Source organism: Rhinopithecus roxellana, chromosome 4 (assembly GCF_007565055.1).
Source record: "Rhinopithecus roxellana isolate Shanxi Qingling chromosome 4, ASM756505v1, whole genome shotgun sequence".
Classification (NCBI taxonomy): domain Eukaryota; kingdom Metazoa; phylum Chordata; class Mammalia; order Primates; family Cercopithecidae; genus Rhinopithecus; species Rhinopithecus roxellana.
Window position 1 is genome coordinate 21,482,271 of NC_044552.1, and position 27,265 is coordinate 21,509,535.

General features: G+C 39.7%; 1 protein-coding gene across 3 annotated transcripts; it reads left to right on the top strand.

Moving 5' to 3' along the window:
* The first annotated feature begins 4,634 nt into the window (after positions 1–4,634).
* On the top strand, positions 4,635–26,520 carry PGBD1 (piggyBac transposable element derived 1). 3 transcript variants are annotated; one of them, XM_010374570.2, is made up of 7 exons: positions 4,635–5,890; positions 7,734–8,187; positions 9,546–9,702; positions 11,076–11,164; positions 21,002–21,131; positions 22,066–22,162; positions 24,702–26,520. In XM_010374570.2, the coding sequence occupies exons 2-7, from the start codon at positions 7,792–7,794 to the stop codon at positions 26,260–26,262; spliced, it is 2,430 nt and encodes an 809-aa protein (XP_010372872.2). In that variant the 5' UTR covers positions 4,635–5,890; positions 7,734–7,791; the 3' UTR covers positions 26,263–26,520. The 3 variants fall into 3 exon arrangements, with proteins under 3 accessions (XP_010372872.2, XP_010372863.2, XP_030784191.1); XM_010374561.2 differs by having other exon boundaries at positions 7,754–8,187; XM_030928331.1 differs by having other exon boundaries at positions 4,636–8,187.
* The last annotated feature ends 745 nt before the right edge of the window (positions 26,521–27,265 follow it).

Genomic DNA, 27,265 nt, shown 5'->3' on the forward strand with positions numbered 1-27,265 from the left:
CAAAGATATTTTTCGCTGGTGAACTTTAGAACTTGCCTTCAGGGTTAGCTTCATGTAATTTTACCACTTCCCCATCCCTACCACATTATGTTAAGATTCAAGTTATAAATCAACGTTTTAGACTTTGAAAGAGATTTCGTGAGTAATTTGAATGAACCTTGCTGAATTAATCTGAATAGCAATTGTCTGACTTGATAACTCCAGTGCCAGTCTAGTGGCTGCTGCATAGACACTATACAGTAAATGTCTGATGAAAGAAATTGGACTTTTGCCCTTTAATATTGATGATGCAATTTTGAAATGTTGCTTGTTCTGGAATACTTTGGAAGTTGAACAATAAAGTCAGCTTGGAGAGGAGATCATGATCTTTATATTGTGAATACCAGAATGTCACAGATGAAGAATATTAAAATTAGGGGTGTCCACTCCAAAACATGTCACCAGAGTGATAAACACCACCTACTAATTGTTAGTAGCTGCAGAGGGTATTCCTTTCAGGAGAAGACTTTTCGGTCTTCCAGTGTGAAAAGATCAGTGAACCCTCAGGTAGTGATTGGGACTAGATTCGGCTGCATATCGTTTAAAAACAAGGCATGAGTGACTTCATACAAATTTATTTTTCTGTCTAATAGAAAAGGGCTGGAGATAATTAGTCCATCCTTGATGGCTGCTGAAGCTCCAGTTATCACATGTAAAATGTGGACAAAAGGCAGAGGAACAGAAAGAGGCACCTCCCAGTTGAGTCACCTCCTTTTGAGCAGCCTCCAAAAATCACTTAGCAAGTATGTCATAGGCAAAACCCTAGGCCAAGAAGGCTGGAAAGCGTGTCTTATTCTGGATTGCAGAGTGCCCAGCTGAAAATTAGGCTTCCATTACTAAGGATAAAGGGAAGACTTAAGCTGACCAAAAGCAACAATCAATACAGTTTCTTGGAGGGAAAAGAAAACAAATCTGTCATAGAAGCAGCTATAGCTTCTTTTTTTTTTTTCTTTTTTTTTTCAGACTGAGTTTTGCTCTCGTTGTCCAGGCTGGAGTGCAATGACATGATCTCGGCTCACTGCAACCTTCCCCTCCTGGGTTCAAACAGTTCTCCTGCCTCAGCCTCCCGAGTAGCTGAGATTACAGGCATGCGCCACCATGCCCAGCTAATTTTGTATTTTTAGTAGTGATGGGGTTTCACCATGTTGGTCAGGCTGTTCTTGAACCCATGACCTCAGGTGATCCACCCACCTCAGCATCCCAGAGTGCTGGGATTACACGTGTGAGCCACAGCACCCATCCTTCAGCTGTAACTTTTTGAGACACTAAAAGATTTCATGTAAAATCAGTTGTAGTGGGTTGCTTAGAAAGCCAGAAAGCTATATATATTTTATTCTGCCTTTATAAGTAAAATTAACTTGATGTCTGGAATTTTCCCCAAAGTATTTTGAGCACTATGTTAAGATCAGTATCTAAACATTTAGCACCATCTCATAGTTTAAACCTATTTGATTCAGTTCAGTTTAAGAAAGAAAGTACATAGAATATATTATTATGATGAAAATGAAAAGATTCAAAGTGTCAAGTACTTTCCCTCACAATTATCTGGAAGACGTATATTGGCTTTCTCCATGATGATTTTGTAGAACAGATGTAAACATTCTAAATGTATCAACACCTTACACAACTTAATTCTTCCTTATAGGTCCAAAGGAAATGATGTTCTCGTTATTTCCCTTGGGTCAGACCCATATCCACATGGGCATAAATGTCAACTGGAGTTACATTTAATTAATAATGTCTTCTTACTACTTTATTCTAAAAAGTTATAGAAACATTGAACAAAGGGCAAATGTTATAACAAATCTCAAGGTTTTGCCTGCAGTGTAAGACACCCTGAAAAGTAAAGTAAAAATCCCTATTCAGAGGACAGGAACCCAGGAGGGATGTATTGCAGCAATATTTTCTACTGATCAGGCATTTCTGTTTGAGTAGTATCCTGTAATATCCAAATATTCAGTGAAGTGGGAAGTCGCTGTGTCTCCATTTCCCACTCACTCACTTGTTTAAAAACTGATAAAGTTACTATGTAGTTTGCCATTAAAAGTAGTATGGAAAAATAGGAAAGGGAAAAATAACCCTAATTGTCTGTATTAATATCTTCATCAATTATTAATTTATACCTGATAGAAGTTCATATCCATTGTTTAAAAAACTTGAAAAATGTAAAGAAAGCAAATCATCTTGTTCATGGTACAGATATAACCTCTTAATATAGATTTGTAGGTAACTGGTCTTTTTCACACATAAACAATTGACTTTTCTCACTGGACTTTATGTCATGAACAATTTTTATGTGTAACAGGATAGTCAATTTACCTATCCTCACACCCCATTCTAATCCACTCCTGCCATAATCCTGAGTGTGCAGCCTGCCATGTGACCTGTCCCCCACCACTGATTGGATCAGGAAGGGACCCTCAAGCCAGGCTTTAGATGCCCATAGGAATTTGACATTGGATCACAGATTCTGATTAATGTTTATTAGGCATGTGAACCCAAAAGTTATATTACTATATAGCTAGGTTGGTGGTGCACACCTGTAGTCCTAGCTACTTGGGAGGCAGAGATGGGAGGCTTATTCAAGTCTAGGAGGTCAAGGCTGCAGTGAACCATGATTGCACCACTGCAGTCTAGCCTGGGCAACAGAACAGGACCCTGTCTAAAATATACATAGAAAAATAGAGGACACAAGAACAATTTTTGTGGCCACATAAAAACCAAACCAAATTGAGACAAACCGAGAAACAAAAAATGAAGCGGACTCCTGAAGTGGGAATCCCATGAATCAGGTGTGACGACTTCAGCCCTCAGCCTCTGCAATCCATATATATCCTGGTCTTGGGAGTCCATAGAATACTGTTTCCTTCTAATAAAGGTTTCAAACAAATCCCTGATTAAGACATGCTAATCATTAAAAGTCTTCATGGAAGATAATTTTCCATATAAGCTGTGCAATATTCTATGGTATATGTCCCCAGTGTTAATCATTTACGTCATTTACACTTTGATCACCATAAACAATTTTTCAGTGAACATTCTTGGAAATACAACTTTGCCTACTTACAGAATTTTTTTCTTTGTTCAGTTCCCATAATGAGAATCAATGAGGCAGAAAGCAGGCATATTTTCTAAGGCTTTTGATGTATTTGCGAGAATGCCCTCCAGAAAAGTTATACTAATTTGTATACCTTGTTAGCAGCCTGTGATAATGCCCAATTTTCTATACCCACATAAACTCTGGGAATTATTCTTTTGAATATTTGACAACTGATACATTCAAAATGGATTGCTTTTTTTAATAGACTACTTTTTGGAGCAGTTTTAAGTTCTCAGCAAAATTGAGAGAAATATACAAAAATTTCTCATATACCACTGCTCCCATTCATGTATACCCTCCCTGATTATCAACATCCCGTCCCAGGGTGACATTTGTTACAAGTTGATGAACCTACATTGACATATTATCACCCAAAGACCATGGTTTACATTAGGGTTCACTCTTGGTATTGTACATTTTATGGGTCTGGACAAATATATAATAATGTGTCCACCATTGTAGTGTCATTGTCCTAAAAATCCTCTCTGTCTTACCTATTATGCATCCCTCCCTTTCTCCAGCCCCTAGCAACCACTGACCTTTCTACAGTCTTTATAGTTTTTGCCTTTTCCAGGATGTCATGTATACAGGTTGAGTACCCCAATCTGAAAATCCAAAACGCATTACCATGTGAAACTTTTCAGCACCAATGTGATGCCACAAGTGCAAAATTTCACACCTGACCTCATGTGACAGGTCATAGACAAAATGCAGTCAAGACTTTGTTTCAGCTGGGCACAGCGGCTCAAGCCTGTAATTCCAGCACTTTGGGAGGCCAAGGCTCCTCACCTGAGGTCAGGCGTTTGAAACCAGCCTGGCCAACATGGCTAAACCCCATCTTTGCTAAAAATATAAAAATTAGCCGGGTGTGGTGGCACGCACCTGTAGTCCCAGCTACTCGGGAGGCTGAGGCATGAGAATTGCTTGAACCCAGGAGGCGGAGGTTGCGGTGAGTCAAAATTGTGCCAGTGCACTCCAGTCTGGGCAACAGAGCAAGACTCAATCTCAAAAAAAAGACTTTGTTTCATGTACAAAATTATTTAAACTGTATAAAATTAGCTCTATGTGAGTAAGGTATATATGAAACAAATGAATTTCATGTTTAGACTTGGGCCTCATCCCTAAGATATTTCATAATGTATGTATATATTCCAAAATCTAAAATTGGAAACACTTCTGGCCCCAAGCACTTCAGATAAGGGATACTCAACTTGTTGAAATCGTACAATATATAGCTTTTCAGATTGGATTCTTTCACTTTCTAGTATGTATTAAAATTTTCTCCATGTCTTTTCATGCCTTGATAGCTCATTTTTTTTCATTTTTTTCTTTTCTTTTTCTTTCTTTTTTCTTGTTTTCTTATAAATAGATGTTTATAGCAGCTTTATTCATAATTGCCCAAACTCAGTAGCTAAATGAATAAATAATGGGTCTGTTTTTAAAAGAGTGTTTTATATTTTTACTATTGAACACCTTTTCACATGTTAATTTGTCACTTACCTTGTTTTGTGTATAGTAACGTTCATATCCTTTACTGATTTTTCTACTAAAGTCTCCTTTTACTCTTAAACAGAAGTGCCCTTAAAAATCAAATAGGGAACTTGCGTATCAACATTTTAAATGCATATGTCCTTTGGCTGATCAGTTCTAATATGTGGCATTTATCCTAGAAATACATTCTTAAAAGAATATAAAGGTATTGAATGATGTTCCCTCTAGCATGGCTTTTAAAGAAAAAATATAACTTAAGTATGCATCAATAGGATAGTTAAGTAAATTATGGAGCACCCATACAATATTACTTAGCTGTTAAAGAATAAGCTGATCTGTGAAGATCTCCAAGCTCTCTTAACCGAAAAGAGTTAAGGTGCAAAATTACATTATCATTATAATACCATAAGTGTTTTAAAATGTATAAATGCTTATTCACTAAACAAAATGTTTATTAAGTGCTACTGTGTGACAGGTAGTGTCCTAGATAAATATGCACAAAATACAATGGTTAACTCTAAAGAGTGGGACACTTTTCGTTTTATGGTCCTTCTGCAACTTGACTTTTTTATTGTACATATATTATGTATACTTAAAGAAAATAATTTGTACAGCTTACTATAATGGTCTTTTAATTGATGTTTCACCTCCTAACCAGTGATGACCCCGAAGACATTTACCACTCTGTTGGTTTTTAATTGAAATGATGTACATAAATGCGGGGCGTGCTTGCACCGTCCGGATGGGCCTGGGGTCCGGCAGCGGAGAGCGACCTGGGCGGGGCGGGAGGTGGCAGCGGGGGTCCTCCCGGATCACCAGAGAGACGAGCAGCCGTGCTCCTAGAGAGGCAAGGAACCCGCCAGACTCCGCCACTCGGCTGCGGGCGCGGCGAGGGGAGAAGCTTTTGTGCCGGCCAAGCTGCCAGAGGCGCCGGCGACACCCATCAGCCCCGCCAGCCCGCCAGTAGCATGGCCTGGGCTCTGAGGAAACCGGCGCTCCCGACTGGGCAGCCCCGGGCCTCTGCGCTCCCTCGGGAGCCTTTCACGAGGTCGGCTACGTCTTTGTTGTGCGCGTTCCTGAACTTTTGGTCCATTAACCAACAATTAGACACGCAGGTATTCAGTGCCTGGCGCGGTGCTAGATGCTGGGTGTAATCTCAGAAAAATACATTCTGGGGTGCGCCTGAGGGTGTTGGCTGTGGCATCTCAGGTGCTTTACGTGCCTTCGTGAAGAAGTCCATCAGTATTTGTTGAATACCAGGTACGTGCCGGGCTTATAGAGTCTATGCAGAGATAAACTCCTGTCCTCAAGAACCCGGGTGGGGGGGATGGGCTGGGTGATCTGTAATACGAGATGGGGAGATGAAGGTTGGGTGCAGTTTTCCGTGGGAACACCCATCTCTACCTGTGTGGCTTACTTTTCCTGTCTATATGTTAGGGTTGGGGTGGCCAGGGAAGGTTTCACATAGAACATTTGCGCTGGGCCTTGGGAATTTACCTTTAGAAGGGGGGTCCTGACTGTATAGAGTGGGTGGAAAAAAAATTGAGTACTTAGCATGGCAGTGAGATAAGGAATTTGGGAAGACCATGGCTTTCTTGAAAGTAGGAACTAAGTCTTTTGTTCCAGAGTTAGCTTTATGCCTGGAAAATAATGAGATGCTCCCCAAATGTTTATTGAGTGACAAATCAGCAAAATCCAGTAAAGATTAGATCCTGGGGAGTTTGAATTTACTTCAACGAGTTTAATGAAAACTTTGTATGTGTTTATGTGTGTGTGAGTGAATATAGTCAGAATTGAATATAGTCAGAATTGTGCTTTAGGGAATATTAATCCAGTGACCATAGAAGCAGGGAATTGGTCAGGAATACCGTAACATTATTGTGACAGTGAATGAAAATGATAGTAAAATAATAAGGAAAGAATGGCTGCAAGAGGCGTTTTTAAGAATTGACTTGATTCACTGATTGTATATAGAGGCTGTTTAAAAGACTGAATGCATGGAAGATGATGGTGATGCCAGTAGAAATGGAGAAATACAGAGTGAATGCAGCTTTGAGGGACTCTGATCTTAGTTTGAGATCTGTTGAAATTCTAGTGCAGGAGAAGCCCACAGCTGCTGGCATTTCAAGATGTGGGTTTGGAGTGCAAAAAGCAAGCTGGAGCCAAAGATTTGAGTCTTCTTGGGAACAGAGATATATTGAAAGTGTGACTAAGGAGATCACAAAGGAAAAAACGAAGAGAGGGAAGAAAAGAACTTGATGCATTTCTACTGTTTCATTTATGTGTTGTTGCATCAAAAATCAAACTCTAAACTTAGTGACTGAAAACAAGCTCAGTTTATTGTTCCTCAGGATTCTGCAGGTTGACTAGGTAGTTCTACTGGTCTCACCTGGAGTTACTAATAGAGCTGCATTCAGCTGGTGAATTATTTGAGCACTAGGCCCGGCTGGGCTTTAGCTTGGTCATTTTGGTTCTCATCCACATGACCTCTGTCTAGCTAGCTTGGGCCTCTCACAGCATGGCAGTCTTATGGCAGTGAGCCAAGAGCTACAGCAGCACTCTCTCTCTGACAATGTCATTTCTGCCGTATTCCATTGGTCAAAGCAAGTCATAGGCCAGAACAGATTCAAGGGAAGGAAAAGTAGACTCCACCCCTTGATGAGAACAGTGGCAAAATCTCATCACAAAAGGTATTTGAGGATGGGAGACTTTGGAAACAGTCTATTACACCTACATTTAAAGTGGAATATTCAGTGAGAGTTACACAGATATAGATGACCTTTGAGACTGTATTATTTGCCCATGAAGGCAGCCATCTGCCTCCTCAATGGGTAAAATGATCCCTTCTCCCCAGCTAAAGTGCAAGCTACTCGAGCGTTCTTATTGCTGACGCTTCTTCCCTCATATCCTACATCCCTTACCTCTGGACTCAGACTCTTTAGTACTAGTTCAAAATATACTTCTGATTCATTTCACTGATAATTAGAAGCAAGCAGGCTCAGCTTTTGAGCATTACCTACAGTGGGACAAAAATATAAGTAGATTACACACAGTTTTGAACCTCTTAGAATTTGTGTGTTGCTGATCAATTCTTATGCCTCAGATCTCTATTTCTGAACACAGACCCCAAGCTAAGTGAAGCTTTAGCCTCTAAACTCAACATGTATGAAGCTTTGCCAGGCCCTGTTCCTGAAAATGAAGATGGCCTTGTGAAAGTGAAGGAGGAAGATCCCACCTGGGAGCAGGTGTGCAACTCACAAGAGGGCAGCTCCCACACTCAGGAGATTTGCCGCCTGCGCTTTCGGCAGTTCTGCTACCAGGAAGCTCATGGACCCCGGGAAGCTCTGACCCAACTCCGAGAACTTTGTCATCAATGGCTGAGACCTGAGATGCACACCAAGGAACAGATAATGGAACTGCTGGTGCTGGAGCAGTTCCTGACCATCCTGCCCAAGGAGCTCCAGCCCTGTGTGAAGACATATTCTCTGGAGAGTGGAGAGGAGGCAGTGACAGTGCTGGAGAATCTAGAGACAGGAAGTGGAGACACAGGACAACAGGTGGGAAGAGAATGTGTGTGGTGGTGTGGGGTAAGAACAGGGGGACATGTATCAGTTTATGTTTAACTTTTTATTTTGAAATAACTTCTAATTTATAGAAGTATTAGAAGAATAAAGAACTCCTGTAAACTCTTCATCCAGATTTGCCAGTTGTTAACATCTGTTTCATGAAGTCCCATCGTTGTGTACACACTTGTGCAAGGAAGTGCATTCCCCCCCCAATATGCATATGTACAGTGTATACACACACATACATACATACACACATGCAGTATTTTTTTTTTTCCTCAAACCATTTGAGAGTTAGTTGCAAACACTATATCCCTTTACCTCACTGTTGCCCAGGCTGGAGTGCAGTGGTACAATCATAGCCTCATTGCGGTCTTGAACTGCAATGGTGGAAGGCTCAAGCAATCCTCCCACCTCAGGCTCCTGAGCAGATGAGGCTACAGGTGTGTGCCACCATGCCTGGCTAATTTATTTTTAATTTTTTGTAGAGGGGGTGGGGTCTTGCTGTATTGCCCAGGCTGATCTTGAACGCCTGGCCTCAAGTTATCATGCTGCCTTGGCCTCCCAAAGTGTTGGGATTACAGGCGTGAGCCACTGCACCCGGCCATTCAGTGTGTATTTCTGAAGAGTGAGGACATTCTGTTGTATAACCAGAATACAAAAATCAAGTTTAGGGAAATTAAAATTATGATACTGTCATATAACCTTAGTCTTTATTCATATTTTGCCATGTTATCCTAATAATGTTCTTTATGATAATTTTCCTCTGATTCAGGATATGAGCCAGTATCACATATTGCAGTTAGTTGCCATATCTCTAGTCTTTGTGAATCTGGAGTAGCTGCTGTCTTTCTTTGTCATGACATTGTTATTTTTGAATAGTACAGCTAGTTTTTTTGGAGAATATCCCTCAATTTGAGTTTGTCCTATATTTTCTCATGGTCAGATTCAGGCTGCACATTTTGGCTAGAATACCACAGAGGTAATGTTGTGTTCTCAGTGCATCACTTCAGGAGGTGCGTAGTGATCATTTGTCCCATTACTGATGAGGTTACAGTGGTACCTGTCAAATTTCTCCACTAGAGAGTTACCATTTTCCCCTATGTAATTACTAAGTAATCTGTGGGAGACATTTTGAATTGGTGTACATATCCTGTTCCTCATTAAACTTTGACCAGCTAGTTTATAAACATCCACTTGTTTGTTGTTTTTGTTTTTCTGGGCTGGGATCCTTTGCCTATCTTTTCTGCCTTGTTTGCTGCTGTATCCTCAGCATATAGAACAGTGCCTGGCTCTTAGCATGCGGTCCATATATGCATGCCTTTTCAAAATAAATCTTTTGTTTCCAGGCCTCTGTCTGTATTCAGGGACAGGACATGTGCCCAATGGTGACAGAATATCAAGGAGTCTCTTTGGAGTGTCCGAGCCTCCAGCTCCTGCCTGGGGTAACCACCCTGAAGTGTGAACCTTCACAGCTTCCTCAAGAGAACCCCCAAGAAGTGAGTGGTGAGTGCTAGAGTGAGTTTAGTGAGGACACTGGGAGCTGGCCACTGATACTTGCACAGCCTTTTTGTCCTCAAGTTTGTATACATTGTGAAATGATTACCACAAGCTACCTTACATATCTCACAGTTACCTTTTATGTGTCTGTGGTAAGAATTCCTAAGATCTACTCTCATGAAATTTCAAATATACAATACATTATTACTAACCGTAGTGGTCATTCTGTACGTAGGTCTTCAGAGCTTATTCATCTTATAACTGCAAGTTTGTACCCTTTGACCAACATCAAGTTTTATTTTTTTGTCTAACCCTGTATCTGGACAAACTTTTAAAGACCTGCTTTATTTTACACTGTGCTTTTTAAGCTGGTTTATTTAGTATGTTTGTGTTGTGGACAAGTACATATAATAGTAAAAGTGAATTGGGGCAAGGCTGTTTTTTTTCCAGCAAACTTTATTCCTTCTAGAAATGAAACAACAGCAATAAAAAGATTCCACAGTGGTCCGTTACGGAAGCAAAGAAAAGCAGAGCAAAGAAAAGTGATGTTCTGTTTTATATTTTGGGTTAGAATTACCACATGTACTCTTCATTTGATAATTTTGTACTCTGCCATGTGCCAACTGCCAACTGTGTGACCTAGGCAAGTCATTTAATAGGTCATTCAATTAGTCAACAATTATCTGTTTGATCTCTGTGTGTACTCTGCACTCAGCTGTGATTCTTCTGAATGTGCCTAGGATTTTGGCAGCAATAATTTGGACCTTTTTGATTATTTTGAGGATTGGAAATAATCTTTTAAAGTAACAGCACAGTGGCTGGCATTGTGCAGTCATCATCGCCATTTTGATTATTGTTGGTTCTTTGGGATCAGTACCTCCTAACAGTTTTTCTAGTTCATGGCTAACATCTCTTCTCTGTTTTTTTTTTTTAATATCTTTATTTTCCTGTCTCTTTCTTCATCTTCCTTTCTTCTGCTTTCCTGTTTCCCCTCTGTCTCATCTCTCTACTCTCCACATCCTTTCTTTTGCCTCTGTGTTCTCTCCTTGATCCTTCCTTTATCACCAGCTTCTTCCTCCCCTTTATTTTTATCTATGATTTTTATTTTTTCTTTATGTAAAAGTGAATTACTATAAAACACCTTATGAGTTCATAAATCCCACTCCATTTCTTGGGTGAGAGACCCTAAAGCTGTAGAATTTTAGAATTTCTGACAGAATGAAAGCAGTTGTGATGCTCTTTCTCACACAGTAAAATCTACATCTTAGTTCTTGAATGTTTCACAAACATAACATTTGGGGGAAAAGGCTGAGTCTCCAAAAAGGGTACCCTGAAGGCCATCATGTCTCATTTAGGACTCTTACCTTCTCCCTCCACAGGGCCTGTTCCCCACGGATCAGCTCATCTCCAGGAAAAAAGCCCCAGAGACAAGGCTGCAGTGCCTGTGTTTAACCCAGTCAGGTCCCAGGTAAGTAGGATGCCCAAGCTTGTAGGAATGTCAGTAGTGGTCTTTCTCCTTCATTCCATGTTCCTTGCCCTTCTCTTGGCTCACACTCATCGTTCGAGAGCCATTCAGGTGGCATAGTCCCTCTGCCTTCACCTTGTCACAGAATATCACAAAGTGTGTTGCATCATTCAAGGAGCTTGTATTGATTACATGCCATTGTCTCATTTCATTGTTTAGGAGGCATGTCCAAATCTCAAGGCATGGGAGTGAGGGGTGGAGTGAGGCTCCTGGTTTCAGGAAGTGCTCCACTCATTTGATGTTGAGTAACTGATATTTTCTCTTTTGAAGTCTCTGGTTTATCTCCCCAGCTTTAGAACAAGGGCCCTTTCTCACACTACTTTATATTCAGCACATATGCAATTAATGCTTGGTGATAATAATGGAAATTCTATATATCCAAGGTAATACTTAACATCTTCTTCACAAAATGGACTCTGTTTTTTTTTTTTTTTTTTTTCTTATCAGTGGTTCATTCATTTTCCTAGTCATTCATTTACAAAAAAAAAAAAAAAATAAGTCTCTCATTTAAGTCCTCTTCCATGTTGCTGCCACATCAGTTTCCTCAAGATACTTGCTCAGTCCTCTTCTATGGCTTCTAATTGATTTTTAATTCTATCAGACCCAGTGCCTCCTGTTATTAACAAATACTTCCTGAGAAGAAGTGTCTAGAAAATAAAACGTACTCATGCACATTCTGAAAATCAACATAATTCCCTTAAATGTAATATAATGGTATAATGTAGAAACACAAAAGTTATTTATTTTAAAAGTAGCATTTCAGTAGGTGGGAATTGAACAATGAGAACACCTGTACACAGGAAGGGGAACATCACACACCGGGGCCTGTTATGGGGTAGGGGGAGTGGGGAGGGATAGCATTAGGAGATATATCTAATGTAAATAACGAGTTAATGAGTGCAGCACACCAACATGGCACATGTGTACATATGTAACAAACCTGCACGTTGTGCACATGTACCCTAGAACATAAAGTATTAAAAAAAAAAAAGTAGTGTTTCAAAATGCAAGTGCTTGACGTGATTATAACTAAGGAAATAACATAGTCAGGTGTTAGCACTGAAGTATCATTAGTAAGTTCAAATGAAGGAGGAATAAGATCAGAAGTCCAAGAAGATCAAAGGGCAATGGTGTAGGTGGACAGTGGAATGAAACTAGTATTGAGTCAGATAATACAAGACTAGACAGAGAAAGTGGGGCCCTTAATTGAAGTAGGGCTTAGATGTTGTAAATTGAATTATGTCCCTCCAAAAGATATGTGAAAATCCTAACCCCAAGTACCTGTGAATGTGACCTGATTTGGAAATAGACTCTGTCTTAGTCCATTTTGTGTTGCTGATAACAGAATTCCTGAGACTGGATAATTTATTTTAAAAAGAGGTTTATTTAGCTCAAAGTTCTGCAACCTGGGAAGTCCAAGATCATCAGCCTGTCTGGTGAGGATCTCATGCTGCTTTAGCTCATGGCAGAAAGTGGAATGATGCAGAATCAAGTGTGTGCAAAGGGACCAAACGTTAGAGGCAGCCATCCTTTAAACAGCCTGCTCTTGGAGCTGAGCAAGAATAGAAAGCTTATTCAAAGAAATAACAATAGGCCGGGTGCAGTGACTCTCACCTGTAATCCCAGCACTTTGGGAGGCCATGGCAGGAGGATTGCTTGAGGCCAGGAGTTCGAGACCAGCCTGAGTAACACAGCAAGACCCTGTATCTATTAAAAGAAGGAATAGGCTGGGCACGATGGCTCACGCCTGTAATCCCAACACTTTGGGAGGCTGAGGTGGGTGGATCACGAGGTCAGGATTTCGAGACCAGCGTGGCCAACATGGCAAAACCCTGTCTCTACTAAAAATACAAAAAAAAAATTAGCCAGGTGTGGTGGCAGGCACCTGTAATCCCAGCTACTCGGGAGACTGAGGCAGGAGAAGTGCTTGAACCTGGGAGATGGAGGTTGCAGTGAGCTAAGATCATGCCATTGCACTCCAGCCTGGGCAACAAGAGCAAGACTCCATCTCAAAAAATTAAAATAAAATAAATTAAAAAGAGAAATAATAACAAAAATCTTCACAAAACTTGAGAAAGATATAAATGTCCAGGTACAGGAAGATCTGAGAACACTGAACAGAATCATCCCAATTAAGACTACTACAAGGCATATAATAATCAAACTCTCAACTCTCAAGGAAAAAGAGAGAATCTTAAAAACAGCAAGAGAAAAGAAACAAACGCTGCACCTCATCTGGCAACAGACTTCTCAATGGCAATCATACAGGCCAGGAGAAAGTGGAATGATGTTTTCAAAGTACTCCAAGAAAAAAACTGACATTCAATAATATTGTACCCAACAGAATTATCTTTCATTTATGATGGAGAAAGCGTTTCCTAGACAAACAAAAACTGAGAGAGTACACCACCACCAGACACATCTTACAAGAAATGCTAAAGAATTCTTAATCTAAAAGGAAAGAAAACTAATCTGCAAAAAGAAAACTTTTGAAGGCATAAAAGTCACTGATAAAATTAAGTACATGGACAAACCCAGAATACTGTATTACTATAATAGTAGCATACAATATACTCACAACTGTACTGTGAAGTCCCAAGACATACCTATCAAAAACAATAATAGGACTGGACACAGTGGCTCATGCCTGTAAACCCAGTTCTTTGGGAGGCTGAAGTGGGAGGATCACTTGAGACAAGGAGTTTGAGACCAGCCTGGGCAACATGGTAAGACCCTGACGCTGTACCTGGAGACAGGAGACAGAGTAAGACCATATCTTTAAAACAAAACAAACAATAATAGCTAGCAACCTGTCAAAAGATAGGTAATATAAAGATATAAATTGAGACAGCAAAAAGTCAAAATCTAGAGGAATGGAATTAAAGCATATAATTTTTTTCTGTGTGTTTCTGCCTTTGTTTCTACTCTTGTATTTGAGATCTAAGATAAGTTGTCATCTCTTTAAAATAACTTATTATATCTAAAGGTCTTCTTTGTAAGCCTTATGATAACCACAATGCAAAAACCTATAATAAACACACTAAAAATAGCAACAAATGAAGGCATACTATAAGAGAAAATCACTTAGCCACAGAGGGTTTTTATTGTTGTTGTTGTTGTTGTTGTTTGAGATAGGCTCTCGCTGTCACTGAGGCTGGAGTGCAGTGGTATCATCTCAGCTCACTGCAACCTCTGTCTCCCGAGCTCAAGTGATCCTCCCACCTCAGCCTCCCAAGTAGCTGGGACCACAGGTGTGTGCCACCATGCCTGGATAATTCTTTGTATTTTTTATACACCTGGGTTTTTGCCATGTTGCCCAGGATGGCCTTGAACTTCTGGCCTCAAGCAGTCTGCCCACCTTGACCTCCCAAAGTGCTGGGATTACAGGCATGAGACACCGTGCCTGGCTGTATATAACAATTATAAATACCTATGCATGTAACACCAGAGCTCCCCAGTATATAAAGAAAACATTAATAGATCCAAAAGGAGAGCTAGACTGTGATACAATAATAGTAGGAGATTTTAATTACCCCATTCTCAGTAATTGACACATCATCCAGACAGAAAGTCAACAAAGAAACAGTGGAATTAAACTACATACTAGATCTAATAAGCCTAACTGATATTTACTGAACATGTCACTCAACTGCTACAGAATGCACATTCTTTTCATCAGCACGTGGAACATTCTTAAGAATAAACCATATCTTAAGCCACAAACAAATCTGAACAAATTTTTTAAAACTATAAATCATATCAAGTATCTTTTCTAATCGCAGTGGAATAAAACTAGAAAGCAATAACAAGAAAAACCTTGGAAACTACACAAACGCTTGGAAATTAAATAGCATGCTTCTGAACAACTAATTTGTCAGGGAAGAAATTAAAAAGGAAATCTAAAAATGTCTTGAAACTAATGAAAATAGAAAATGTGACATATCAAAATTTGTGGGATACAGCAAAAGCAGTACTAAGAAGGAAATTATAGCAATAAACACCTATATTAAAAAAGTAAAAAGACATCAAATGAGCAACCTAATGATACACCTCAAGGAACTAGAAGAGCAACAACTGACCAAACCCGAAATTAGTAGAAGGAAACAAATAATAAAGATTAGAGCAGAAATAACTGAAATTGAGACAAAAAAAAAAAAAAAAACCCAGAAGAACAGTGAAACAAGAAGTTGGATTTTTTGAAAAGGTAAACAAAATCAAGCCTTTAGCTAGACAAACAAAAAAGGAGAAGACCCAAATGAATAAACTCAGAAATGAAAAAGATGTAACAGCTGAGACCTCAGAAATACAAAGAACTATTAGAGACTATTATGAACAACTATATGACAATAAATTTGAAAACCTAGAAGAAATGGATAAATTCCTAGATACATGCCAACTACTAAGATTGGACCATGAAGAAATAGAAAACCTCAGCAAACCAATAACAAGTAACGAGATAGAATCTGTAACAAAAAGTTTTCCATCAAAGAAAAGCCCAGGACCTGTTGGCTTCCCTGCTGAATTCTAAACATTTAAAAAAGAACTGATACCAATCCTATTCAAACTCTTACAAAAGAAAAAAAAAAAAAGAAGAAGAGGTACTACTTCCAAATTCATTCTATGAGGCCAGCATTACCCTGATACTAAAACCAGACTAGGATACAAGATAAAAAGAAAACTACAGACCAATATCACTGATGAGCATAGGTGCAAAAATTCTCAGTGAAACACAAGCAAACTGAATTCAGCAACACATTAAAAAGATCATTCACCATGATCAAGTGGGATTCACTCCAGGGATACAAGGATGATTCAACATATGCAAATCAATAAATGTGATATATCACATTAATATCAGGAACAAAAACCATATTATTATTTCAATAGATGCTGAAAAGCATTTGATAAAATTCATTGCTTTTTGATAAAAACCCTTGTCAAAATTGGTATAAAAGGAACATACCTCAAAATTAGGGCCATATGTGACAAACCCACAGCTAACATCAAACTGAAGGCCTTTTCTCTAAGGACTGGAACAAGACAAGGATGGCCACTCTCACCACTGTTGTTCAACATAATACCCAAAGTCCTGGCCAGAGCAGTTACGCAAGAGAAAGAAATAAATGGCATCCCAACTGGATAGCAAAAAGTCAGGTTAGTCTGTTTGCAGGTGATATAATCTTATACCTAGAAAAACCTGAAGACTACACCAAAAAAAACTGTTAGTGCTGATAAACAAACTAAGTAAAGTTGCAGGATAAAAAATCAACACTCAAAAATTAGTAGCATTTATATACTCCAATAGTGAGCAATCTGAAATAGAAATCAAGAAAATAATCGCATTTATAATAGCTACAAAAAATGTAAAATACTTAGGGAATTTAAATACTAAAAATTTAAACACCAAATTAAGTTAAATTTAGTGTTTAAATTCCCTAGGTATTTAATATTTTTTAGTATTTTATAATTTATATTTAGTATTTAAATACTGAAGAAGTGAAAGACATATAAGGAAAACTGAAACTCTCATAGAACAAATTGAAGAGGACACAAAAACAATGGAAAGATATTTCATACTCATGGATTGGAAGAATTTATATTGTTAAAATAATGTAAATTATTAGAATTCATATTATTAAAATTACTTCCCAAAACAATTTACAGATTCAGTGTAATCACTATCAAAATACCAATGACATTCTTCACAAAAATCAGAAAAAAAAATTCATGTGGTGAGCCCTAAATCTAATGACTCGTATTCTTATAAGAAGTCCATATTTGCAAATTTACCAAGGGGTTGAAAAAAAAGAAAGAAAAATGCCCAAGTGAAAAACACACACAGGGAGAATGCCATGTAATGACTGAGGCAAAGATTTGTGTAACACATCTGCAAGCCGAGGAACACCAAGAATTACTGACAAACGCTAAAAACTTGGAGAGAGACATGGAAAATTATCTCATAGAACTTTTTTTCTTTTCTTTTCTTTTCTTTTCTTTTTTTTTTTCTTTTTGAGACAGAGTCTTGCTCTTTTGCCAGGCTGGAGTGCAGTGGCGTGATCTCAGCTCACTGCAACCTCCGACTCCCTGGTTCAAGCGATTCTCCTGCCTCAGCCTCTAAAGTAGCTGAGATTAAAGGCAGGCACCACCACGCCCAGCTAATTTTTGTATTTTTAGTAGAGACAGGGTTTCACCATGGTGGCCAGGATGGTCTTAACTCCTGACCTAGTGATCCGCCCACCTTGGCCTCCCTAAAGTGCTGGGATTACAGGCATGAGCCACCGTGCCTGGCCTCCCATAGATCTCTCAAAGATAACATGGCCCTGCTGATATATTGATTTTGGATTTCTAGCCTCCAGAGCCATGACAGAATATAATTCTGTTGTTTTCTGCTATTGAGGTTGTGGTACTTTGTTACGAGAGCCGTAGGAAAGCAATATAAGTTACAAAACAAATGTGGACAGATAAAAAGGGAGAAAATAAGGAGGTGTGATATTACAGATATACCTCCTTTATTGTGTTTCACTTTATTGTGCTTTGCAGTATTGAAAGTTTGTGATGACCCTGTGTGGAACAAGTCTGTCAGCACCATTTTTTCTAACAGCATGTGCTCACTTTGTGTCTGTGTGTCACATTTTGGTAATTCTTGCAGTGTTTCAAACTTTATTTTTATATCTGTCATGGTGATCTGTGATCAGTTATTTTTGATGTTGCTATTGAATTTGTTTTGGTGTGCCACAAACCATGCCCATTTAAGATGGCAAACCTAATCGATAAATATTGTATGTGTCCTGACTGCTCCATTGACCAGCTGTTCCCCCATCTATTTTCCTTTCCTTGGTCCTTGCTATGTCCTGAGACACAATAATATTGAAATGAAACCATTTATAATAATACTACTACAGTGACCTCTATGTGTTCAAGTGAAAAGAAGAGTCACATGTCTCTCAGTTAGTTAAATCAAAAGCTAGAAGTGGTTAAGCATAGTAAGGAAGGCATGTTGAAAGCTGAGATAGGCCAAAAGCTAGGAGGCCTCTTGTGCCAAACAGGCAAGTTGTGAATGCAAAGGAAGTGTTCTTGAAATGAAAAGTGCTGGTGAATATACAGATGATAAGAAAGCAAAAAGCTTTTTGCTGATATGGAAAAAGTTTGAGTGGTTTGGATAGAAGATCACACCAGACGCAGCAGTTGCCTTAAGCCAAAGGCTAATCTGGAGCACATCCCTTACTCTCTTCAATTCTGTGAAGGCTGAGAGAGGTGAGGAAGCTACAGAAGAAGAATTGGAAGCTAGCAGAGGTTGGTTCATGAGGTGTAAGGAAGAAGCCGTCTCCATAAAATGCATCAGCAACAAGTGCTGATGTAGATGCTGCAGCAGTTTATTCAAATCTAGCTAAAATCACTAATGAGGTGGCTACACTAAACAACAGATTTTCAGTGTAGATGAAACAACCTTATATTGGAATAAGATGCCATCTAAGACTTTGATTGCTAGAGAGGAGAAGTCAATGCCTGGCTTCAAAGCTTCAAAGGACAGGCTGACTTGTTAGGGGCTTATGTAGTTGGCGACTTTAAAGTTGAAGCCAGTGCTCATTTATCATTCTGAAAATCCTAGGATCCATAAGAATTAGGCTAAACCTACTCTGCCTGTGCTCTAGAAATGGAACAACAAAGCCTGGATGATAGCACATCTGTTTACAGCATGGTTTACTGAATATTTTAAGCCTACTCTTGAGACGTAGTACTAAAGAAAAAACATTTCTTTGAAAATATTACTGCTTATTCACAGAGCACCTAGTCACACAAGAGCTCTGAAGGAGAGGTACAAGGAATATTAATGTTTTCAAGCCTTCCAGTACAATACACATTCTGTAACCCATGGATCAAGGAGTAATTTTGACTTTCAAGTCTTATTTTTTGAGAAATACATTTTGTAAGGCTATAGCTGCCATAGATAGTGATTCCATAGATAGTGATGGATCTGGGCAAAGTAAATTAAAAACCTTCTGGAAAGGATTCATCATTCTAGATGCCAGTAAGAACATTTGTGATTCAAGGGAGGAGGTAAAAATACCAACATTAACAGGAGTTTGGAAGAAATTGGTTCCAACACTCATGATTGTCTTTGAGAGGTTGAGGACTTCAGTGGATAATGTAGCCGCAGATGTGGTAGAAAGGACTAGTATTAGAAGTAGAACCTGAAGATGTGACTGAATTGCTACCATCTCATGATAAAACTTGAACAGATAAGTTACTTCTTATGGATGAGCAAAGAAAATGGTTTGAAATTGAATCTACTCCTGGTGAAGCATTGTTGTAATGACAACAAAGGATTTAGAATATTAAATAAACTTAGTTGATAAAGCAGCAGCAGGTTTGAGATGATTGACTACAATTTTGAAAGATGTTCTACTGTTGGTAAAATGCTATCAAACAACATCGCATGCTACACAGAAATCTTTTGTGAAGGGAAGAGTCAATCAAGGTGGCCAACGTTACTGTTGTCTTATTTTAAGAAATTGCCACAGGCCACCGAAACCTTCAGCAACCACCACACTGGTCAGCAGCCTCCAACATCGCAGGAAGGCCCTCTACCAGCTAAAAGATTACAACTCTCTGAAGACTCAGATGCTTATTAGCATTTTTTAGCAATAAAGTATTTTTAAATTAAGATATATACTTTTTTTTAAGTGTAAACATAACTTTCACATGCACTCGAAAGCCAAGAAATGTATGTGGCTTGCTTTGTTGTGATATTTGCTTTATTGTGGTGGTCTGGACCTGCAATATCTCTGAGGTATGCCTATGTTTAAATGAGTTGGGCCTTGCCTTTTATTATCAAAATAATTATCTGTTTGTAGTTTGGGATATGGTGATGATGAGTTAAAGAGAAAATATCTTCTGTCTTGAAACCCTCCTTGTCAAAACAGACATTCATTCTGTAAAGACTGGCACTGTATCCTTTTTCAGGCAACAAGAAAGAGAAAATAAGATTGGAAAATGAGAGAAAATCAAGAGGTTAATGAAACCATGTGGTAGCCCTTTGGAACAGTGTCAGAGAGATAGAAAATCTCAGACAGTTTCCAAAATAAATAATGTCAGTGTGTGATTTTTCTAGCCTAAATATCATTACTAGCTTTGAAATGTTTTTAAACAATCTTTGTTCATGAAATTTAGTGAGATTTCTGCATTTACGTTAGATTCCAAGTCTGTTTAAAGGAGTCTGAAAACTCCATTATGTATTTGCAGTCAGTTTAATTGTGTTTGTTATAACTGCAATATTATATTGAAGTGCTGTTCAACCAAATACGTAGAAAATGCTGTAAAACTGTGTAGAACAATCTAAGTGAGTCAACTTTTGTGACAATATCTTTAATCTATGTAAGCTTCCTTCTCTAACTTTCTTGAATCACTGATTTTTTTTTCAGTATCATCCTATAAAAACTCTTAGGATTCCTATGTTTCAGTGCAGCTGATTTATATTGATTGTAGGTTTGATTCAGGAGGACACTCAAAAGTCCTGCAGGATGTGGAAGAATTATTTGTAGTGTGGGACTGTCCCACATATTGCAAGATGCCTAGCATCTCTGGCCTCACCCTCTGAATGGCATTGGCTTGGAGTGGTGGTGGACTTCATTGTTATAACCAGAAAGATTCCCACAAATTTACTTAATGCCCTGAGGGGCTGGAACTACTGGTCTGCAGTGTGGTATTCAACACCCTTCACAACTGGATTCCTTAACCATGTGAAAACAAAGAGGCTATTTTCTTTTTTTGACTTTTTAGACATTGGTGAAGACTGAGGAAGAAACAGCCCAGGCCCTTGCTACAGAGAAGTGGCCACATCTGAGTCTGGCTCAGAGGAACCTCTGTGGGAACTCAGCTCAGAAGACAGTTACAAGCCTCAGTCTGATGAGTAAGGCCAGGCCTCTGACTAGACCCCTGTCTGGACTCTCATTTTCCCTTCACTCACCCCGGCTTGGCCCTTGGGAGCCCACGTTTCCTTCCACAACCTTCCATTCCCTTCTTCTAGCCTGTGCCTCCAGACTTCTCCTAGGCCTTATCACCTTGCATCCTTCCCAATCACATTTTCTTCTGTTGCTAATCAGCTTACTGATTCTTGTAGTTATCTTCTCTGATCATCCCTCCCAGTTCCCTGTTTCCTTCAGTGACTCCTTTGCATCCTTTTCCCCTTTTTTCTTCCCTATCAAGGATTCCATATAACTTGTCTTTCAGATATCCCTTCATACTTGGAAGCCCCATGAACACCTCTGTCTGATCTTGTCTTTACCTCAGAGGAGGTCGTCTTCACTCTCTAAGAACACTACGGTTCATATTTATTTTACTTTTTTAGTTTTTTTTAAAGATGGGGTCTCACTCTGTTGCCCATGCTGGAGCATAGTAGCATGATGATAGTTCACTGCAGCCTCAAACTCCTGGGCTCAAGCGGTCTTCCCACCTTAGCCTTCTAAACAGCTGGGGCTACACCCAGGTAATTTTTTGTAGACACGGAGGCTTGCTATGTTGCCCAGGCTGGTCTTGAACTCCTGGCCTGAAGCAGTCCTCCCACCTCAGCCTCCCAAAGCACCCAGTCTAATTTTCTTGAAATGTGCTCTGCCCTGTTGGGATCTCTGTCCAGCTGGGCTTTGTTGCCCTATTTAACCTTTCTTACCATTTTCCCATACCATGCCACATTTTGTAGGATTGCTGAAACTGTGCACCGTTGAAACACCAATATGATTTTTTGTTTGTTTGATTTGGAACATCTGTTCCCTACCTTGGAAGTTGTTTTTTTTTTTTTCAAAATTCACAGAACAGATGACATTTAAATCATTAATACTATATTTTAGCTGAAGAAATTGTAACTAAAGATACATTGTTTAATGCAAAGCAAGAAACTTCTGAAGAAACGGAACAAAGTGGAGAAGCCTCAGGAAAGCCCAACAGGTGAGTCTCCATGGTCCTCAGTGAGTCAAATCCTACAGATACAAGAAACTGGAGTGGAATCAGAGAAAGCAATTGGTCAAAAGCCTGCTTCCCTGGAATAAGATATGATGACTGCCACTCACTTCTGTGGTCATAGGAGGTCCATGCCAAGAAAGTGACCTATTCAGAATGTTCAATATGCAATAAATATACAAAACCTTCAGTTGACACTCAGTTGCCTCCAAGAAGCCTATCCTCATCCAGTCTGTCTTTGATTACCCTTCCCTGGGCTCCCTTACATTTCTATGGAGCTATAGAGAAGCCAGAAGGCAGATAATTTAACAAGAGTGAGGGCTACAGATGAAGCTGCCATGACAGTTAAGAAAGAAATGTCAGAGCAGAAGAGGACAAGCAGGGTACAGCTTGAGCATTTCAAATCTGAAATGTTCCAAAATCTGAGCTGTTTTGAGCACCAGCATGATGCTCAAAGGAAATGCTCATTGGAGCGTTTTGGATTTCGGATCTTTGGTTAGGGATGCCCAACTGGTATAATGCAAATATTCCAAAATCTGAAAAAATCCAAAATTCAAAAATCTTCTGGTCCCAAGCATTTCAGATAAGGGAAAATTAACCTGTATTTTCAACCGCCATTAGATGTGAACAAGGTATAGGTCAAAAGGAAAGTTAGCTGATGAAGTGGAAATGAATGACAGTGGTGGGCACTTCATAAGTGCTGGTTGTGGGAATGAATGAACTTGTAACACATACTCCTATGCAAATCAAGAAACTTCTGAAGAAATGGAACAAGGTGGGGAAGCCTCAGGAATGCCCAACATTCCGAGGCTTCTCAGGATTGCAGAAAGAGAGGGAGCAAATCACAAGCAGAGGGTTGGCTTCTGGTGAGGCCATTTGGTCCTCAGAGACTTGAGAAAAGAGAGAGGAAGTAAGGTGGGATACTTGGCTAAAGAGCAGAGAAGGGGGTATGAATTTTCCTTATTGACATTTGTTCAACTTAGAGAAACTGGGAGCTAAATCTCAGCTAAAGTAGAAATGTCTTAAAGCTTAAGAAGAGAAGTGAAATTTTGCATTGAGATTAGTGAAGACTGAGACAGCCTCCGCTAAAGGAAGAGAAATGATGTTCAGTAACTTAGAGCAGAGTTATACAACTGGAGAATAGGAATCTGTTATTGTGTCTGTGAGGTACATTTATTATCAGGCAACCATCAGGTAATTCACAGTGCCTATAAGAATAAAGATATCTTATTCATAAAACAAAAAGTCTGAAGGTAGGCTATTTCAGGTTTGGTGCAATAGCTTAACCATGGTATCAAAGGTCTAGCCCCCTGCCCTCCTTCTAGTCCCCCTCCCTCACATCCACCCCACTTTCTTAGCTCACTCTTTTTTCCCATTTCTCACTCCCATTTCTTTCCCTCACAATATTGGGCTTAATGCACTGTAGCTATTAGAGTTTAGATGTCAACAGTAGAAAGACTCAGTGTGATCAAGGAATGCACGTATCTAAAAATTAAAAAGTTTGTGTAAAATAATACTTTTCAGCCAGGCACAGTGGCTCACACTTGTAATCCCAGCACTTTGGGAGGCCCAGGTGAGTGGATCATGAGGTCAGGAGTTCGAGACTAGCCTGGCCAACACAGTGAAACCCTGTCTCTACTAAAAATACAAAAATTAGCTGGGCATAGTGGCACGTGCCTATAGTCCCAGCTACTCGGGAGGCTGAGGCAGGAGAATTGCTTGAACCTGGGAGGCAGAGGTGGCAGTGAGCTGAAATCATGCCACTGCACTCCAGCCTGGGTGACAGAGCTAGACTCTGTCTCAAAAAAAAAAAAAAAAAAAAAACTTTTCATCTTTGTAACTTTAGCTTACTTCCTTGTAAACCCCATAAAAATCAGTCCAAGTGCAATGAGTTGAGAGTTGAGTTTCATTTGTTCTTCCCCAGAGTAGTATGTTCATCAGATGAATGTAGAACTAGCAGGGGCTAAGTCCTTCCATATTCAGAAATTCTGTGAGAGGTGTGAGGAGACCTGGTAAATAATAACCTTTTTTTTCTTGTTCAGGTTCAGAACCAGTTGACAGGGTCGCAGGAGTAAAATAGATGGTTCTGGAAACCTCAGTTTCTTACTGACAGAAGTTAGACCGGATAAAAACGGCTTAAAGGCAGAGCTAAATAGGCTTGTACTGGCAGAGGAGGAGTGTAGCAGATGTCCCTCTGCATAGGTCTTCTCAATGCAACTTGGGGCACCAAGGAGCATGGGATGTCTGCATCCTGCTCCTAAAGAGGACAGAGAGAGGGGTGTACCAAGGATACCCAGTTCTTTCTCCCAGGCTCAAGAGTTAGTTTCATCCTGAGGAGTGAGTAAGAGGTGGAGAGAGGCTAGAAATGTTCAATCTAGCCAAAGTCCTCCCCATGGAAACATAAGAGAAATAAGTAAGTATCTCCTCCCCACCCCAAGCCACGAAAGATTTAAGCTTCAGCAGATTTATCATGTGTGAGAGAATATGATTGAGAATTTTTATAACATGTTCTTTTCTTCTTTCCCAGAGAGTGTGCACCCCAGGTTCTTTGTAGTACTCCTATCCCTACTGAAAGGACAGTTACACATTTGAACACTCTGAAGGACCGTCACCCAGGTGATTTGTGGGCCCGGATGCACATCTCATCCTTGGAATATGCTGCAGGAGACATTACCCGAAAAGGGAGAAGAAAAGACAAAGCTCGAGTGAGTGAACTGCTCCAAGGTCTCTCATTCTCTGGTGACTCAGATGTGGAAAAAGATAATGAGCCTGAGATCCAGCCTGCTCAAAAGAAGTTAAAGGTGTCTTGTTTCCCAGAAAAGAGTTGGACCAAAAGAGACATTAAACCCAACTTTCCAAGCTGGTCAGCACTGGATTCTGGACTTTTGAATCTCAAGAGTGAAAAGTTGAACCCAGTAGAGCTTTTTGAATTATTTTTTGATGATGAAACATTCAACTTAATTGTCAATGAAACCAATACTTATGCTTCTCAGAAAAATGTCAGCTTGGAAGTCACAGTTCAGGAAATGAGGTGTGTGTTTGGTGTCCTACTTTTGAGTGGATTTATGAGGCATCCTAGAAGGGGAATGTATTGGGAAATCTCTGACACCCATCAGAACCTGGTTAGAGATGCAATCAGAAGGGACAGATTTGAATTGATATTCTCAAACCTGCACTTTGCAGATAATGGCCACCTAGATCAAAAAGATAAGTTTACAAAGTTGAGACCTCTCATAAAACAAATGAATAAAAATTTCCTCTTGTATGCTCCCCTGGAAGAATACTATTGCTTTGATAAGTCAATGTGTGAATGTTTTGATAGTGAACAATTCCTGAATGGAAAGCCTGTTAGAATTGGATATAAAATTTGGTGTGGTACAACCACACAGGGTTATCTGGTTTGGTTTGAGCCCTATCAAGAAGAATCAACTATGAAGGTAGATGAGGATCCTGACCTTGGGTTAGGTGGAAATCTAGTAATGAACTTCGCTGATGTTCTTTTAGAGAGAGGTCAGTATCCCTATCACCTGTGTTTTGATAGCTTCTTTACAAGTATCAAATTGTTGTCAGCCTTGAAGAAGAAGGGGGTGAGGGCAACAGGAACAATTCGTGAGAACAGGACCGAAAAATGTCCCCTTATGAATGTAGAACATATGAAAAAAATGAAGAGAGGGTATTTTGATTTCCAAGTAGAAGAAAACAATGAGATAATTTTGTGTCGTTGGTATGGGGATGGCATTATCAGTCTGTGCTCCAATGCTGTGGGCATAGAACCAGTCAATGAGATAAGTTGTTGTGATGCTGATGATGAAGAAATCCCTCAGATAAGTCAACCATCCATAGTAAAAGTGTATCATGAATGCAAGGAAGGTGTAGCTAAAATGGATCAAATTATTTCGAAGTATAGGGTGAGGATAAGAAGCAAGAAATGGTACTCAATTTTGGTGAGCTACATGATTGATGTAGCCATGAACAATGCATGGCAACTACACAGAGCCTGTAACCCAGGTGCTTCTCTAGACCCCTTGGATTTTCGGAGATTTGTTGCACATTTCTACTTGGAACACAATGCTGATCTGTCAGATTAAGGCACATAAAATGGACATAGTGCAGACATTAATAAGACATAGAAAAATAATTGTACATGCTGTTGTACCCTCCCAAAGTAAATCTGATATATGTAATGAAGTTATTAAATAGTACTTTTAAAAATCAGACATTTATATAGAGTTTCAAGGACTATTGTAACAATGTTAAAAATTATCTGTGAAAATGTTGAACTAAAGTACCTTTCTCTATGTCAAATTTTGTGTCAGACATGGGAAATCCTTTATTTGTTCAATTGACTATTTTGTGCATTCATTTATTTATTTTTTGAGACACGGTCTCGCTCTGTGGCCAGGCTGGAGTGCAGTGGCATGATCTTGGCTCACTGCAACCTCCGACATCCTGGTTCAAGCAATTCTCCTGCCTCAGCCTCCCGAGTAGCTGGGATTACAGGCACGTGCTGCCATGTCCACCTAACTTTAGTATTTTTAATGGAGATGGGGTTTCACCATGTTGGCCAGGATGGTCTCAATATCCTGACCTCGTGATCTGCCCACCTTGGCCTCCCAAAATGCTGGGATTACAGACGTGAGCCATCACGCCCGGCTATTTTGTGCATTTAAAGAATGAAATCCTACCTCTTAAGGCTGGGCGCGGTGGCTCAAGCCTGTAATCCCAGCACTTTGGGAGGCCAAGACGGGTGGATCACGAGGTCAGGAGATCGAGACCATCCTGGCTAACACGGTGAAACACCGTCTCTACTAAAAAATACAAAAAAACTAGCCGGGCGAGGTGGTGGGCACCTGTAGTCCCAGCTACTCGGGAGGCTGAGGCAGGAGAATGGCGTAAACCTGGGAGGCGGAGCTTGCAGTGAGCCGAGATCCGGCCACTGCACTCCAGCCTGGGTGACAGAGCAAGACTCCGTCTCAAAAAAAAAAAAAAAAGAAAGAAAGAAAAAAGAAATCCTACCTCTTAAAAAAAATTCTCTGAAGACGGCCATTTTTAAGATGCAAGCAATGTCATAGTAACCGTAGAATGATGCTG

Bases quoted from the DNA above. Each gene is read 5' to 3' on its own strand.
- PGBD1 (XM_010374570.2), top strand. From the start codon at position 7,792: ATGTATGAAGCTTTGCCAGGCCCTGTTCCTGAAAATGAAGATGGCCTT. The intron at 11,165-21,001 runs GTAAGTAGGATG...TTGACTTTTTAG, and splicing joins TTAACCCAGTCAGGTCCCAG to ACATTGGTGAAGACTGAGGA. The intron at 21,132-22,065 runs GTAAGGCCAGGC...ACTATATTTTAG, and splicing joins TACAAGCCTCAGTCTGATGA to CTGAAGAAATTGTAACTAAA.